The 16648-nt window shown below is 41.1% G+C and overlaps 1 protein-coding gene across 3 annotated transcripts in view; it reads right to left on the bottom strand.

Moving 5' to 3' along the window:
- The window catches only part of LOC103621274 (high affinity cAMP-specific and IBMX-insensitive 3',5'-cyclic phosphodiesterase 8A), a 149783-nt gene that overhangs the window by 4596 nt on the left and 128539 nt on the right, over window positions 1-16648 (bottom strand). For all 3 annotated transcript variants that reach the window (XM_008640054.2, XM_008640053.2, XM_017742641.1), the window contains exons 15-23: window positions 15183-15231; window positions 14760-14895; window positions 12245-12443; window positions 9276-9493; window positions 8316-8448; window positions 4770-4934; window positions 3740-3869; window positions 1107-3001; window positions 415-546 (exon numbers count right to left, since the gene is read on the bottom strand). In XM_008640054.2, the coding sequence (XP_008638276.1) occupies window positions 2895-3001; window positions 3740-3869; window positions 4770-4934; window positions 8316-8448; window positions 9276-9493; window positions 12245-12443; window positions 14760-14895; window positions 15183-15231 (1137 nt within the window). In that variant the 3' untranslated portion in view covers window positions 415-546; window positions 1107-2894. The remainder of the gene's footprint in view (window positions 1-414; window positions 547-1106; window positions 3002-3739; window positions 3870-4769; window positions 4935-8315; window positions 8449-9275; window positions 9494-12244; window positions 12444-14759; window positions 14896-15182; window positions 15232-16648) is intronic.

The following is a 16648-nucleotide window of genomic DNA, read 5'->3' as shown; positions in this document are numbered from 1 at the left end:
TGGAAGGAGCGGCTGAGGGAGCCGGGGGTGTTTAGCCTGGAGAAAAGAAGGCTCAGGGGAGACCTTATCACTGTCTAGAACTACCTGAAAGGACCCTGTAGCCTGGTGGGAGTCAGTCTCTCCTCCCAAGAAACAAGTGACAGGACAAGGGGAAATTGCCTCAAATTGCACCAGGGGAAGTTTAGATTGAATATTAGGAAAATTTTTTTCATTTGAAGGGTTGTCAAGCATCAGAATAGGTTGGCCAGGACAGTGGTGGAGTCACTATCCCTGAAGGGATTTAAAACATCAGTAGATGTGGCACTTGGGGACATGGTTTAGTGGTGGATTTGGCAGTGCTGGAGGAACAGTAGGACTCCATAACCTTAAAGGTATTTTTCAGCCTAAATGATTCCACAGTTCTATGATTTTTACCTGCTGACAGTTTCTGGGCCCACATGCTCCTGTCCACATGCCCACACTTCCTCTCCCATCCTCATTGCAGCAGATAAGCTGAGGAGATACTGACAGTGTGATGCAGTTTCCCTCTAATGGAGACACAGGAGCCTGCAAGAAACAGAAGAGATTAATACCAGGCAGCAAACTGAATTAATTAATAGATTAAATTAATTAAAAGAGATTAATACCAGGTAGCAAAGCTGAATGCAATATTGCCAGGAAAACTTTCTGTCAGCCAACTTTCCCTCTCCTTGCATGTCCCGTGTGAAAACAGGATAGTTGTTTTATTGAGCTTTCAGTGGAAATACAGCTGCTCCTTCAGCACTGATTGTAGTACTTCTGGAAGACTGACCAGAGAAGCCTCTGTCCTACTACTGGCAGTGAGACAGTGGCATGGTCTGGGCACCCCTCGCAGGATCTGAGCCCCCTCGCTTAGGCAATACACACAAAACAATGAACTAAATGGAATTACAAAAGGGAATTCCCTGCCCCAACAGCATATAAATGAATTCTGAGTGGGGAAGGAGAGCACACAAGCAGGGTAAGAGCAGAAGGCCATGACACTAACAGGAACAAATGGTGGTAGCTCATCAGTCTCACTGGCTTGGAGAGGAAGGAGAAACACAGAAGCAGGTAACTCCTGGAGAGGTCACCTCTTGCTTTCTTACCTCCTTTAAGGCTGCTACTGCTGCAGTCCCGGAACTGCTCCATCATCCACCTCTCCCTGGCTTCTGCTTTTTCAGGAATGGTTCAAAATGCCTCTAAAGTCAATGGCCTCTGCAGCAACGACAGTCAGTAATTCTCTCAGTGCCTTTGGATGCCTTTCTGTCGACTGAGAAGGCTGACAGGATACTCCTTGAGTCCTTCAGTGGAACACAGCGTGACACTGCTTGTAGTTGTGAAGAGACTTGTCCAAGGGCACATAAGGATGGGCTTGCCAAGGGCAGGCCACAAACACAGGGGCTTGCCAGCTACACAGCACCTTTCACCACCCCTTGTGCCAGTTCAACCCCTCAACTTCTCCCTTCCCCAGACAAAAAGTATCTTAGTTATTTTAAAAAGAATTTCACGTGTTTCTTAGTCTGCAAACTACAAAGTGAATATACATTTCAAATGAAATGGGTAGGACTTGACACTTCTTAAAATATACATTTTATTATTTTCTGGTAGTTGCTATGAAGGTTTCATTCAAACTGTGAAGGTACACAGCCTTTACAAACTTCTTGAGTTAAAGGTTTTTGTTGGTGGTTTTATGGTCTTTTTCTTTTATGGCAGAGGAAGATACCTTGGCTATAAAATGTTGAAATTCATTAGATGCTTAGTATCACCTCTTCATATATGCTGTGGAATGCTTTGTAGAAATACTGTATAAAATAAGGCAGACTTTAACAGGGAATTCAGTCACAAAATGTCATGGGAGAAAACAAAGAGTTCCAACACATTATTATTTTTGTAGCCAAGAGAAGATCAGGTTGTCCTCACTGGTTTGTGGGAGAACTACTGCAGTTCTGGTGCTCAAACAGTATACAGTTCTTGTTTATTCTACTATTCTCAAGTGAGACCTTTTTAATAAAACTTATTTTAATTAACATAAATCAGACAATATTTAAACATACACATCTACCCTTACAGTGCAATAAAAATGTATCATTGTATAGTATTTTGTATTTGCATTATGAAAATAAAAGGTCTGTACATCAATTAAATGTATATTAATGAGTATGAATCATGTAAATTTATAATGCATCTAAAGTTGGCTTTGGCTTTTAAGTATTTATAAATTCATAGAAAATATTGAACATCTAACAAAATAAATAAAACATAACATTTTAATCATAGATGCTAACAATCAACCTCAAAAATTCTTGTGTTATTTTTTACATTTGCTACTAAATTTCTTAAGGAGAACTCACTTTCAGTAGTGCTCAGAAGTGAATGATTGCACCTTCTGTGATGTGAAAAAATACAGTACATCTATTTTTCATAGATCAAAAATTCTTTCATAGACAGTTGCATTTCAAATGTCTGATTGTTCTACATAACTGTCTTAAGTGCTTATAAAAAGCATGTAGCTTTCTCATAAAAGCTGTGAGTCTTAATAGATAAACTTCTAGTGAATGTCCTTTCTATGAGGATTCTTCAAGGTCTTCCAGCTTCACATGCTGGTACGAAGATATCGCAGAAGTATGTTCACAAATAAACCCTCTTCAATACAAGTACTGCAGCAATCCAGTGTAATTCCACTTGGTGGGCTTATTTCATCCGAGTCCACACATGGTGCTTTGTGGAAGTCAGCTGCTGACCTCGTGTTCTCTTGAATGTGAAAGTTCCCCAAGTGCATGGGCTAGCTTTACTATAATACTGAAGAGACCAAAACAAATCTGAATTCACACGGATAAAAGTGAGCTTGAATAAATATGCATCTGGCTAGTAAACGACACACCGTGGTCTAACTGCTATTCTGGTGGTGGTCGAAGGACTCGCAGGTTCCTTCCATCTAGTCCTTTCCAGTATTTAATGTTATTATTCAGATGCTCCATCAGATTTGGCAGGTCTGCAAATGCTAGGGAAGAAAGGGCAGAGAGTTCTGAGTTTGCAGAAACAGTCACAGATTCTGTCTGCTTAAGGATCACTTGAAATGTCTGGGCAACTGTGTCAAGTAGAAAAGCTTAAATCTGTCATGCTGATGCTCGAAAGGGTTTTGGCTGTGTAGCTCTCAGCACTCGTATAGCACTCGGGCCACTGAGAACTGTTCTGTAAATCTACTTAATACTGGTATTGCAAGTCCCAGCAAAGGAACACAGTTTTCCAGGAGGGACATAGCTAATTATGATTGTAATTATCCTGTCCCATCAAACCTCAGTCTCATGTCACGATCTGGCATTCAGGAGAGTCACATTTCTGACCACTTTTACCACAGAGGCAGCACTTGGAAGGAAACAGCTGCTCCCCCAAGCAGTTTCCAGACTAGAAATTTGCCTTGAAGAATAACCAATATTAACATGGACAAAATGACCACGCTCAAAGAGCTATCAAAGAGAATGTGTTCTGTTCTCCATTTACAGAGAAGCAAGTTTAAGAAGTTAAAGATTGTCTGAATCTAGTGTGTTAAAGAGAAGCCATGAGAATTGCTTGTAGCAATACTTATAAGCAATAATGAAGTTATTAATCTTGCTTGAACTACAGGAATCTTCCCTTTTCTCTCCCTTTATTTAGGAGCCATAAAAAAGAAATTTTGTATCACAGCAGTTTCAAATGCTCACAAAATGTTTACATCAGGAAACAGCAGAGTTTTGCTTACCATCCCAGGCATCAAACATATCAATAATGAAGTAATCAATGAATGATAATTGGGATTTGGGGATGCTGCAAGTATTTCTGTCAAAAACTGGCATCACAACAGGTAAACCTTGTCTCCTTTCTTCATCAGTCTGCAAAAAACATTCGTGATTATTCATCTAAGACACATTCTGTTAATGGACTTCTTTTAGCAGCAGATTGTTTGGCACTGACTTGAGCGTGCATCTGCTAAATCAAAGGAGAAACCTGAACAAATCTGAAGCAGCAGCAACTTAAACACCTAGCTGTTCAGTTTCAGCAAAACAGCAGACAAATAGTGCCTTCCAGTGTGTCCCACAAAGAGATACATTTACCTTCTGTATCTGCACACCAGCTGACCCTAAGTAGCTTCACTTATTACCAAGTTACGACTGCCTTGGACCTAAGAGCTGCTCAACCATTTTCAATCTTTGATGAAAGCCATGATCTGTCCCACTCAGAGATGGCAAAATACCTTTTTTATTCCCTTGCCCTTCGCTTGGGGTGCCAAGTTCCAACTGCAGTGTTTGGTCTATCATCTGTAATGATCACTGCCCTCTCCTTTTCCACATCTCCCTAAAACCTTTTCTCAGCACAGTGTGCTAAGGGCTTACAGCATTCCTTGGGGCGAGTGCTGTTCCCATCCAAACACTAGAACCTGATGATCCTATTCCTGAGGCAAAGCCAGCACGTGGGTACAGAAGACATCCTTGCTCTGTCTCATGTGATGGGAGTGCATTTGCAGGCAAAGCTCAAAAAACCCAGTTCCAAACTCAACAACTGGAAAGCTTAAATTTTTCAGAAACGGCACAATAGAAGTTGTCAACTTTCATCTCTCTGAAGGCATCTGGTCTTGTGTCAGCATGAGCAATACCCATCATTTAAAATAAAAAGGTTGTTATTGTTCACGTTACATAACGCAGCCTGAGATATTCTGTGACACTGGCACCCTTCTCCTCCCTTTTAAAGAGATGCTCACCTGCAGTTTCAGCAGCCTGTTTTAGCTGCCTTACCTGTGCAAAGTACTCCTCAGAGATACGGCCGGCCCACTCTATACACTGTTCTCTGGGTCTGCATGGATTGGAAATGTCAGCACACTTTATCAGCATGCGCTTGATAAGGATACGGTTTTCAGGAGACCTGAGAACAGTTTTGATTGACTCTCCATCACCATTATTCTGTAACATTTAAGAATTAAAAACAATCCATTAGCAAGGTCTCCACGCACTAACTCAAAAGCTTTTGTGCCTTGGGAATGCTTTCAGCAAATCCTACAGGGATCAGTCCTGCTACTGGCTACCAGATTTGATGTCTAACTGAATTTATAGGCGGATTATGAAAGTTAGCCACAGCTCTGAGCTAGCACTGAACTCCAGTTTCTGGATTCAGTCACTGTCTTTGTGACAGATCTCTTGGGCATCTTTGGGCAAGTCATCTAATCCCTCTATGCCTTATCTGCCTTCTCAAAAGTGTGGAGAGGATCAATTCATCACTACACACAGAGTGATGAGGACCGTGTAGGCAGAAAAATGTAACTCTCTGCTGAAATCCAAGGACTAATGGACTTGCACATTAGGAGTGGAACAGTTGGTTTAAAAAGAGGAACTGACCCGAAACGCAGAGTCACCCTTGGCACACAAACCCCATCAGTGTATTCTGAGAGCACTATGCTACTATGCAGAGTCAGATCCCACATTACCTCCCAGGCATGCTCCTCATTCCCTTCCCTTGTTTCTGGACTCTTTAAGGGTGGATAGGTACAGGAATTTACAATGCTGTCTACTCAGAATAGAAACTCTTGGAAGCAAGGAACATATAAGACTTCTCTGTCACCTAACAAGGTCTTGCTCTACAGTCAGAGCAGGGAAGAAGTAACTAACAATAATGATAATAATAATAATAATGTGCTACCAGTTCCTGCAATGTTTTGTACAAAGAGGGAGATACAAAGCAGCAGAAACATTCTGACCTTTTATTAGGTCAGAATAACCATGACATTTTTCAGAAGAAAATTCTTGTGGGGAAGAAAGTTCTTCCTAAAGGAAGAAACCGACAGTAATAAAAAAAATATTTGGTAGTATAGAAGTGGCTCAGAAATACCAGCTCCACAGTCCTCACCAAAATGAGACGCCCAAACCAATTATTTTCCCTCATTTTTAGGTACGTGGAAGGGAAAACAGAAGAAACAAAGTGAGATGTACACACCTCCAAATGCATGGAAAAATTATATATGAGAAAGCCAACACAAAGTGCTGAAAGCTCCAGAAACACAAGCATGGAAATTAGGTATGGAAAATTAGAGATTGTTCAGTTATGGATAGTGGGGAACACCCTGGTAGGTAAACCACCAGGAATCAAGAAAGGATGTTCACCTCTGTGATCTGTTCAAACCAAAGGCACAGTTCTACTTGCTGGATGCAGATGCCTTGGGAATAAAATGTGCAAACTGTGCTTAATCCCAGCATCCTGCTCAGAGTGCAGGGGTGTCTCTGCATGTCAGATGTTGGCTTCCTGTCATAGCTTAGGTGACATCATGAAGGGAAATGGGAGGATAAAGGATGCTGGAGCTGGAAAGGATTTTTTTCAGTTTATGAAACAAAAGCAGAAAGGAAACAAACAGAGCAACTTCTCAGCATGGCTCTTTGAACAAATTTATATAAAAATAATAAATAAGAAAAAGAAGTGGAACTGTCCCATTTGGAACAGGCGGTTGGCAGCTCAGCCTGCAAACACTACACTGAGTCACCGCCACGACTGGAAACCAGGCCAGAAAACACACACTGCTGCTGCAGCCAGAGGGACAACAGACTTGAAAGAGGGGCTGACAGTGTTGTTCTGCTCAGCACAGTAAATAATTTGCTTTACCCACTCACACATTACAGGCTTTTTAATAGGAGCTTGCCGAACTGAAACTCCCAGCTGAAAGAAGGGAAACATTTTGCTTCTTGTTTTCAATAGAAATTATATATTCTTTGTCTTTCTTCCCATCCTTGGGCACAATTTGCTGTGAATCACAAATGCCTTATGGGGCAGATTATTTCCCTGCAGTCTCTGGGGCTTAAGGGTAGAACTAAACTCTTGTTGCGTTTTTCTATGTCCCTGTATGTGTTTTTACTCTCTGACTGTACAGGTCCAAGCCCTGTTCTTCAGCAGCACCAGCTGTTCAGCTCCCTGTAATAGGCAAGAATTTGGCTCTTTGGATGCATGCTGCTGCTCAAACAACTGCTGCATCCCAATCCTTGGGGCTGGGAGAAGGGGCTCTGCACACCAAGCCAGGCCAGTGCAGAGCCTTTAAGCAGGACCAGGAGACCTAGAGAGATACACACTCCACAGGGCCAGTGCAGTGCACTACATCCAGCAGGAGCAGCTCCCTTGTTCTCCTCCTGCACTGATGCTACTATGCTCATCCAGAGAGGCTGTCCAGCTGGGAACTTAACATCCTTTCTTCTAATTTATTCAGTACAACCAGTGTCCTGCTGGGACTTCGGCTTCACATTCACAGAGTTCCCATTAGCATCGCCGGGTGCCAAGAACAAAGCTAATTCTAGCATATACTCCTGTGGACAAAGGTACAATTCTCCAACTAAGCTCCAGTCTGCTTCTCATGGGTGAAGGAACAAGACCTGTTTCTCTTCCACTCTCAGATAATCAGAAGACTGCCTTCCCCCATTACACACAACAGTCATAAATGTGGCTTTCTAAAAAAACATGGTAAGAAAATACAGAAAACCATCACGGCTCCTACTGACGTTGCCACCGATGCAAACTTTATCATAACCATTTCTGCAAGTCCTCTCTTTGCAAAAATAATTCCAACAAAATTATACACTTATGCTCTTACTATTATACATTATGCTCTTACTGGCAACAAAACTGCTGGTTGAAGCTGTTATTGAAACTGGTGTGGTTTTCCAGAGAGAGTTCTTAACAGGCGATTTCTTTGTGTCCATGGGGTTCCAGATGGCTATTGATTATGTCTATATGATACATAATGTCACCATCATCTATTTTAAAGATTAAAAAAGAAAGCAGACAGAAACCCCATGAATGCTGCCAGGCAGCATTGGAGGCTGAGGGTCCTTATTCCCAGAGAATGCACCACATGCCAGCCCACAGACCTGCCCTTATGCTGCACCCCCAGCATGTCCCCTTGGGAGGGAGGGAGTAATTCACCCTCTGTTTTGAAGCAAACCTTGCCTCCTTTGCAGAAACGGCCAGCAACAATGCCTGGTCTTGCCAGTCTGTCCATGGGAGTGATGGGGTTAATCAGAATGGCATTTTTACATGAAAACGTACAGCCCAAGGCTCTGGTTCCAAGTAGGACATCACAGCACTGTGATATTAATGGGGTCCAAGTGAGTCCCACTCACCCTCAAAATGAGCAACAGCCACATTAAGCAGGAAGGGCATTCAAACCCAGAGGTGAAAGATGAATCTCCAGTCTCTCTTTCTCCACGTTTCTGATGAACTTTCTCAGAACACCATGTGGGAATCTCCTACTGCCAAGGGTTCCCAGTCCCTGCCTAGGCATTTTAAGGAGGACTTGCAGTGTTGCTTACCCCATTTTCTTCTAGCGCTGCCAAGGGTTTATTAATGCTGTTGACAAACTTGTTGACATGCTCAAAGTGCTTTGTCATTTCTGTTGCTAAGACCATGTCAATAATGACTTGGCGAAGGGTTCGATACTCATTCCTGTTCAAAGAAGGAAACAATTAAGAATGCTGGCTGGTTCACAAAGGGCTGGTTGCTAAAACAAGTCTAACAAAAATGCTACAGACCATTCCTGTTGGAGAGAGGTGCTGGGGAAGAAAGAGCAGTAATAAAGGCTTGGGCAGCTGCATCTGTGTTAGATGGAGTACCTTTGGTGTGTAGAGACATATATGCTCCAGCCATGACTGGTTCTCTAGGAGAAACAGTGCCAGAGCTGGGCAGAAGCAGAGGCACCAGCTGCTTAGGAGGCTGCCAGGACATGCCACACCCACAGGTTCCCAAGGCTTTTAGCACAGACACTCAGCAGTGGCTCACTCTCCAGTCAAATTTTCAGTATTTTCAATGTTCAAGCAATATTTTTCTGCTGTATCTTGTGAGGACCAAGGCAATGGTCACATCCTTGCCCTAAATGCTTCTCTGAGGCTGCAAGAGCAACAGGTCCTTCATTATCCTGACCACCTCAACAAGGTAGTTAATTTTTGACTGATGCTCTGTGGCTCTTTCTTTCTTTGTTCCCTACGTTCAATGACACAAAGTAACTCTGCTAGACTTGCTCACATTAAGATTTACACTAAGTTTCTTAGGGTCTGCCTTTTTATCCACAGGAGAAACTGACACTGGGGAATTACTCGGAAGACTTTGCAGAGGAGGCTGAAGCACACTTGTCTTTCAGAAGCAAATTTCACACGGGCCATGGACAGTTATCCCCAAGGCACTGCCCTCCTCTAGGATGCTTGTTTATCTTATGTTACACAGAGGGACGTGAGAAGTGTTAGTGGGCACACAAGGAGCCTGGGGGTTAAGCTTACCTCTCCATGTTTTTGAATATATTGCATTTGCCATCCCGGGTGGTGAGCTGGAAAGCCAGGGCAGCATGATGGCTCTCCAGCACCGCCGTGTCGTTGTAGAGAATTGCGAGCTCGCTGCCAGCATTGCACAGGAAGGAGTTTGTTCTTCCTGGGTGATCCACGTCATGGACTGTGGCAGCAATGAGCGCGGCAACCTCATCAATCGGATCCAGAGTTTGCTGAAAATAGAAGGGTGCTTAGTTTTCCTGGCAGACTCATTAGAAACCCTATTCTGTCCATAAGATTGAGCCAAGTTGCTGAGGAATAAAAGCCAAAACTCTGGAGATCAGTAAAGGTCATATGTTCTACACAGAGCAATGGAAAATTCATTATAAGCTTCATTGAACATTGCGTGGCTTTTTTGGCCATTTTGTACCTCTTAAATTTTGCCTTAACCACACCTTTGTCACAGTACATCAAATTAAACAAATGTAAAGTAATAAATTAGTTTGTGTTTTCTAGCAACACTGAAACCACCTTCACTTGGAGTTAAGGTACTCGGCTTGGAAAAACGACCAATACTGCTAAAAATTATTCTATTACCACCAGACCCCTTAATTTCCTTTGGCAATTTAATGTGTCCTCATCACGTTCCACTTACGTGCTGCCTAGGTTTACAATTTGAAAGGAATGTTATCCATACATCCAGTTTTTCAGTAACAGTGTCCTGGGGTTACAGCTAAAGCATATTCTATGAAGAATATTTGGTGTTTTGCATCCATGGATAAATTACACGATGTGTTCTATGCTTTCTGTGTCATATTCTGATTCTGGTAGCATGCTGCACTCCATGCTTTATGTCTACTTGCAATGGGCATTGCTTTATGTCTATTTTTATCTATCCTGTCATGAAATACAAAACTCTTTTGACTCTTAAGGTTTTGCACTTAAGTTTTAATACTTTATTAATAGCATAAAGGAGAAAAAGAACTAAGCATCTCAGAAATATTTTGCATACATCGGGAAACTAGCCTTTGTGCTGTGTTTATACTGGCATTTGTGAAGGACCACAGATACAAAACAATTATATTAAAAATTTTAATAAAATGAAAGAGACACAAGAGCAGAAATATTCCCCTTTGAATCTGGGAGCAGGGCAGATAATTTTCATTCCAATTAGCTTTAATTTGAGGTCCAAATTCTCTACGGGCCTCTACTACCATTCAGAAGAGTTACACTTGCTAGATGAAAAGACAAACCCTACCCTACTTTACACCTCCTGAAATGATACAATGACTTGGCTTTCCAGGAGCGAGGATATTACTCACTGAGGACTGTCAAGAGAGTCTTGTGCAGAACAAGAGAAGGCAAATAATTATTTCTGCTCTAGTTCACAGCAAGCACTGTCTGAAATACTCTCTGCTGCATGTTAGCTTCTTCCTCCTTTCTTTCAGCTGCTGCTCATGGGATTCTACTTTTGTGGTATGAAGTTAGGAGAGAGAGATTTGAGAACAGGCTCTCCTCAGAGGGGTGCACTGACCAGTGTTCAGTCTGGCCGAGAAAGACCTGTGCAAGTGGGAAATGGCCAGAAACTTGAGAATACCCAACGTGCAGGACCACAGCAGTCTACCTGACACTTATTTCACAGGGATTTACAGCACTTTTACACCCAACAAGTCAAGGATTCTAACTTTGCTATCTTAACTCCCATGGCACAGAAGTGGAAATGATTCTGAGAATATGGCTTCAATTTGGGAGCCAGAAAATTTTCCTAGGCAAGTTAGAACTGAGTTCAAATGACAAAAAAAAAAAAAAAAAGTATTCTCAGCATGAATTTCAGTGGCAGAATTGGGCTGTGTTTAGATTAAGTTGAACTCTGGGCAACCCAAAAGCAGCTGGGCTCTAACTTTGAAGAGATAAAGAGAGAATTTTGAACTTTGATTCTGCTCCTTCTGCTGCTGCAACTATTTTTCTCTTCCTATGCCTACAGAGTAACAGAAATAACATTCTGGAAAAAGAGGAGGCAGTCATGCTTCTGTGGTGTTGAAATGGATCCAGATCTTGTCTGTTTTTCATAGATATTCTTGGGAAGACCAGCTAAACCCTCTGGCAAATCAGGGGCTGAAAAAAATCCAGTGATGTTCTATCCCCACTTGGCACATAGTATTTGTAAATCAGCCTCTGGAGAGCACACTAATGAGCTGCAGCTCCGAGTTAAGGGAATTACTACAGTTTAATGAGCTGTCAGAAGCGTGTTTACAGTCACCAATTTCTCAGCCAGGTGCCCATCACTGGCACTATCCATAGGCAGGCCAGTTCAGAATTTCTCCCCGAGAATGTGACTCAGAAGTATGTCCTACCACTCTAATGCACACACACCAAGCACTGCTTTACTCCCCTTCTCCAGTCTGGGCATGTCAGAGCAAAAGTTGCTCTGATTTATTCTGGTTGTCAGTGGCTCTAATACCCCGGTGGGTGTTACGGTACTGACAAGTAATTTTCTTCAATACTCTCCTCCAATGCACTCTCTACAAGCCTCAGGGCATCTTGTCCAGTGGGTGATATACCCTGCTTTATGGCCTATACTGTCCTGGGAGTCCTTTGCAAAATGACCATCACGAGACATAGGAGATGGTGATTTATCCCATTAAACCTGTATCTGGCATGTACCAGCACAAAAGTAATTGTGTCATTAGCTCACCTATCTGAGAAGGTTTAACTATATGAAGTAGTTTCCCTTGAAAAGAAGGCTTTCTTATTCTCCCATCAAGAATTGTTCAATTCTGTAATACTAGTATCCATCCTTCTACATATACTGAAAGAGAGATCCCAGAATTCATGTAAAGCAGCCCAGTTCTTTGGCCTCAGAGTTACCAAACTGGTTGGCACTAGACAGACATTTGGCTTTTGAATCTGTTTCTGAGAGATCCTTCTTTGATTGCATCCATACTTCCCACCTACACTGTTGCTTATACAGAGTGTGGACTCACCTTCACTCTTTCTTTAGACAAGAAGTAAGCAGTAGCGTGCAGCACATCTGCTGAATGAGTAGAATTATGGTAGGAATTGGAGGAATGGTAGTTAGCCTCAATAACTTGTAACCATGACCTCAGAGTGGATTCTGAGCAGTTTAGGAATTCACAGATTCCAAAGCGAGCAAATATTTTGAGACCCAGATAAACCAAAGGCCTGTGGAGAAAAATAAACAGAAAGTTTTAAAACAAATGCAGCTGAAAGAACATGACATAGCATAAACAGTATGAATCCATGCAGCATTTTTAGCTAATGACATGTAAAATGATGTACAAGGACTCGTTACAGCATTACTGTGTCATATACCAGAACTCCAACATACATAAAGTCAACTCTCCCTAATCCCCCCCATGTCAGACAAAGGTGTCTCCAGCTTTTCTCTGTCAGGGAACTGTAATGCACTAATTAATTCATTATCCTGGCTTTATTACCATATGTCTCTATTAGCATCCCGTGGGATTAATTTACTCTTTTTTCTTTTCTTCTTGGCTTCTATTTCGTGAGTTCTTTTACTCAGAGTTTGAATTAAAATGTAGGAGACCAGGAATTCCTTCGGACTTCGTTGTTTATTATATTTTATCTATAACACAGCTGCACAGAGTGTGCCTCCAAGTTAGCAAGGTGGAAAATGGCCGTGAGTTCTAACTTCCAAGGCTTTTTAAGGTCTAAATTATCCAACCAAGTAACTTGGTTTTATTTATAATCCAGTAACTAGCTGTTCATGACCTGCAGTGAGGGATTTTCAGCCCAATAGTCAGAACCCGTAGATCTGAGAAGAAGAAGGAAAAAGGAGAAAGGAAAAAGAAGATCCACACCCAAAATCCTCCATATTGTTGCCTGTATCCCCTAAACCTAATTTTTCTACACCTCTACATATTCCACCCAGTGATATAACTTTTAATTATACAGCAACAACCTCAGTGTTATCACACAATTTAGGGAGCCTTTCCCAGGGTTTCGGATCGAATACAGTGTGCTTCTGAGGATCACTGCTTGTCTTGTCAGCACTGAAAGGCTGAAATTCTCAGAACCCAGGGATCCAACATGTCTGCTTGGACTTAAGGCAATACTAATAATATATTCATACTTGTGAGTCATTGAAAATCACTTTAATTCTCTGAACAAGTGAACTGCCATTATTTAAACACAGTAGGAAGCAATCATAATTATACTACTTTTAATAAGAGTACATGCAACAAAGTACTTCCTTTGTCCCTCTGTGGTCCCTCCAGATCAGTAAGAACAGAGCAACTTACCTGGTGATCTCATGCATGTTGGCTGGGATAATTAATTAAGTTACTGCAATGTACCCATTAAATGTTGTAAACCACACAGATTGACTGTATTTTTACATTTTTCTTTTTAATTACCTATCTGTATCACTTCATTAGAAATCAAAATGCAGCAAAGAATGAAAACCAGCAAGTGGATGTAAATACCTTCATTTAAAATAAAATAATTTTAAAGAAGAATAAAACCCTGGGGGGTTTTGCACCTTTTTGGCTCATAAAACCATGGTATAAAAATGAAGTGTATATATGTTAACTAAGTGCCTGACATCTTTCTTAGGCTTTGGTTTTGAACACCTTTCAAAGCTCTTACAGATCTGGGATTTTGACAAAGGGTTTAAGATAGTCAATTCATTGCAGGATCTGGCCTCCAAATTAGTGTCTCGCAAAAGCTTTTACCTAAGACAAAGCATGATACATGAAACTAGACCCAAAAGGGGAACTTTTGGTAAGAATCAGAAAACAAAACCAAGGACTTAAACAGAAAGATCAATTTACAGTCTTGGGGGAGCCTTTGCTGCTAATGAAGCACAGTCTATCAAAACTGCTGATCTGCTTTGGAAAACTTCTGGGATGGAAATTGGTATGCCCTGCTTTTTACCAGTAAATATTCTTCAGTTAAGCTTATACATATAATGTAGCCTGCCAAGATTTTAGAATAAAGACCTTCCTCTAATCCCAGAGAAAGGCAATGGGAATTCTGCAGAAAAGCTGTATTGGAACTGTTCAGGAATAAAACCTACCCAATCAAATGGGAAGAAAATAAAACCTGATCTGTATCAACTGATCAAATCAAGACCAGCATGTTGACTCTGTGTGCGGTTTGCCATAATAAGAATTTGAATCCCCACAAGAAAATAATTTGATTTGTACAACTTTTCTATTTTTGAGTAAAGGAAGGCTTTAAAAAATACGCTGTATTGTCATTATATCATACCAAAGATATATAATCTTCACTTACATCCACTGGGAATTTGCAGGAAATAATGTATGATGTAACAGAAGATATTTAAGATGCACACACAACTAGAAATGACAATGAGAAAATTTCAAGCATCAGACACTGGAAATAAAATTAATTCCATTTTAAAAGCACAGGTAGAGAACTTAAGGATCTGGTTACAGAATGACATTTAAGTCGCTTTTCAGCAACTTCAGTTTATGAGCTCTTGTGTTTACTGACCTTTTATGGGTGGCAGCCTCAAGTTCAAAGATATCAAAATCCCACTGTTCCTCATTTTCCATTGCCTGTGTTATCCGAGGGGGGATGTCATTGAGGGAGATCGGAGAGCTCAGACTGCCAGCGACCTGATGAGTCTCTTTTGAGGAATACAGTTATTACTAGATGTATTAATTAACAGTATATTAAGCAGCATATTTAATAGTGAGATACAATTTTACTGATTGACCATGCTTTCTCTTCTGTAGTAACACCCAGCAACTCTTGTTTCTATAAAGCTCAGTAATGCTGCAGAAAAATGCTTACAGATAAAAAACCCCCAACACAAAAAATGCACATAAAAAAGAACATCTAATCACATTTCCCCTGTTTCTTAAATTTTTGCACATGTTCTAGTATCTCAGTAGCTGCCAAATTAAAACTTACGTTTTGCTGACAATATGTATTCATTCCCTGATAATCTTCGTAAACCATCCTGTTAAATAAAAGTTGCAAGTTAAATGCAGGGCATTGCACAAAAGGTCTAGGAGATGATGACTCCAAATAGCAGCACAACAACTTCAGAGAAGCCTGACTGCAACCTGTCACAGTCATCAGAGCCGCCTCTCCCTTATTTGTCTGTACTGTTGAGATTGGCCTGTTTTACATACAGCTCCTAAGAGATGAGAAACTGCAGGCTAGGGGATACAATATGGACTCAGACAGGTAAAAACTCAGGTTTCTCAGGTGCAGACGGAGGTCTGGAATTGCAGCCTCACATCTCTCTTTGTCTGGACAACATGCACACAAGTTGTGGGTCTTTGAGTGCCACAAAGCAGACACGGTGCGTCCACGCACTTCCCACCAACAAGCAAAGGTGGGTGGTGGGAGGAAGTGGATGGAGATATTCCCCTGCTCTCCTGCCCTGGTATTAGCAGATCCAGACACCTCAGCAGCAGAAGAATCTCATGGCTGCAGGGGAAGAAATTACTCTGAGGCTTCCTTTCCATCACACAGAACGTACGGTTGTTTATTCTTCAGTTCAGTGCCTCCTAGGCTTAATTCTGGCATGATGCCTAGATGTGAACACTGAGATGATGGATTAAAACTAACAGAATTATGTATTTAATATTTACTTTTCGTTTTATAATTCTAAATGCTGTGGCCCAAATCCTGCTTGCTCTTTTGAGGTTACAGCTGTTAGCTCATGTTTAGCCCATGATGTAAAAAAACAGTGCTTAAAAAAAAAATTTCTGAATGCACTTTACTAAAAATGTTATTCACACCAAGTATAGCAGAAGTAAATGTGGATCCTGTAGCTGAACATGGAATATCTGCTCTTAAAAGAACTGTTACATCAAATTTTTATTTTCACATTTGTAAGTAAATGAGTCTGGAGTTTTGTGATTTAAAAGGAAAGGGAGTACAACAGTGGCTGCTCAATAGAAATATTTAGGACACCAGATGCCGCCTATCATTTAGAATCAAAGATCAGTTCTTTAAGAGTTGAAATAGCAGGTGTAATTGTATCTGGTAAATCTATCTTTGAACTCCAAATGCCCTTCCTGCTTGAGAGTTCAAATCCAATAATGTATTACTTGTCCCCTTCTCAGACATAACTTCTGAACACAAATGGAACAATACGATTCTGTTTTCTGCAGACCATTTGAGGGTAAAATGTTTCTCTCTGATAACTTTAAAACTCACACCATGCCATATGCTCTGAAATGAATTTTCTCAGCTTTTCTTACTGCTCCATGAAAGAGCCTTTGGTTTATTTTAAGTAAGGATTTTATATTTTGCAACATTGTTATCTTCATGTTTGGGGACCAAATACAATCGGAATAGAAATGCATGTGAGAATCAACAATCCACAAAAAGGAGAAAACAGTTGAGTTTATGGACTCTTATGT

This window comes from Corvus brachyrhynchos, unplaced genomic scaffold (assembly GCF_000691975.1).
Source record: "Corvus brachyrhynchos isolate BGI_N302 unplaced genomic scaffold, ASM69197v1 scaffold97, whole genome shotgun sequence".
NCBI lineage: Eukaryota > Metazoa > Chordata > Aves > Passeriformes > Corvidae > Corvus > Corvus brachyrhynchos.
Note: the sequence above shows the minus strand (reverse complement) of the source record. Positions and strands in the feature narration are given on the sequence as shown.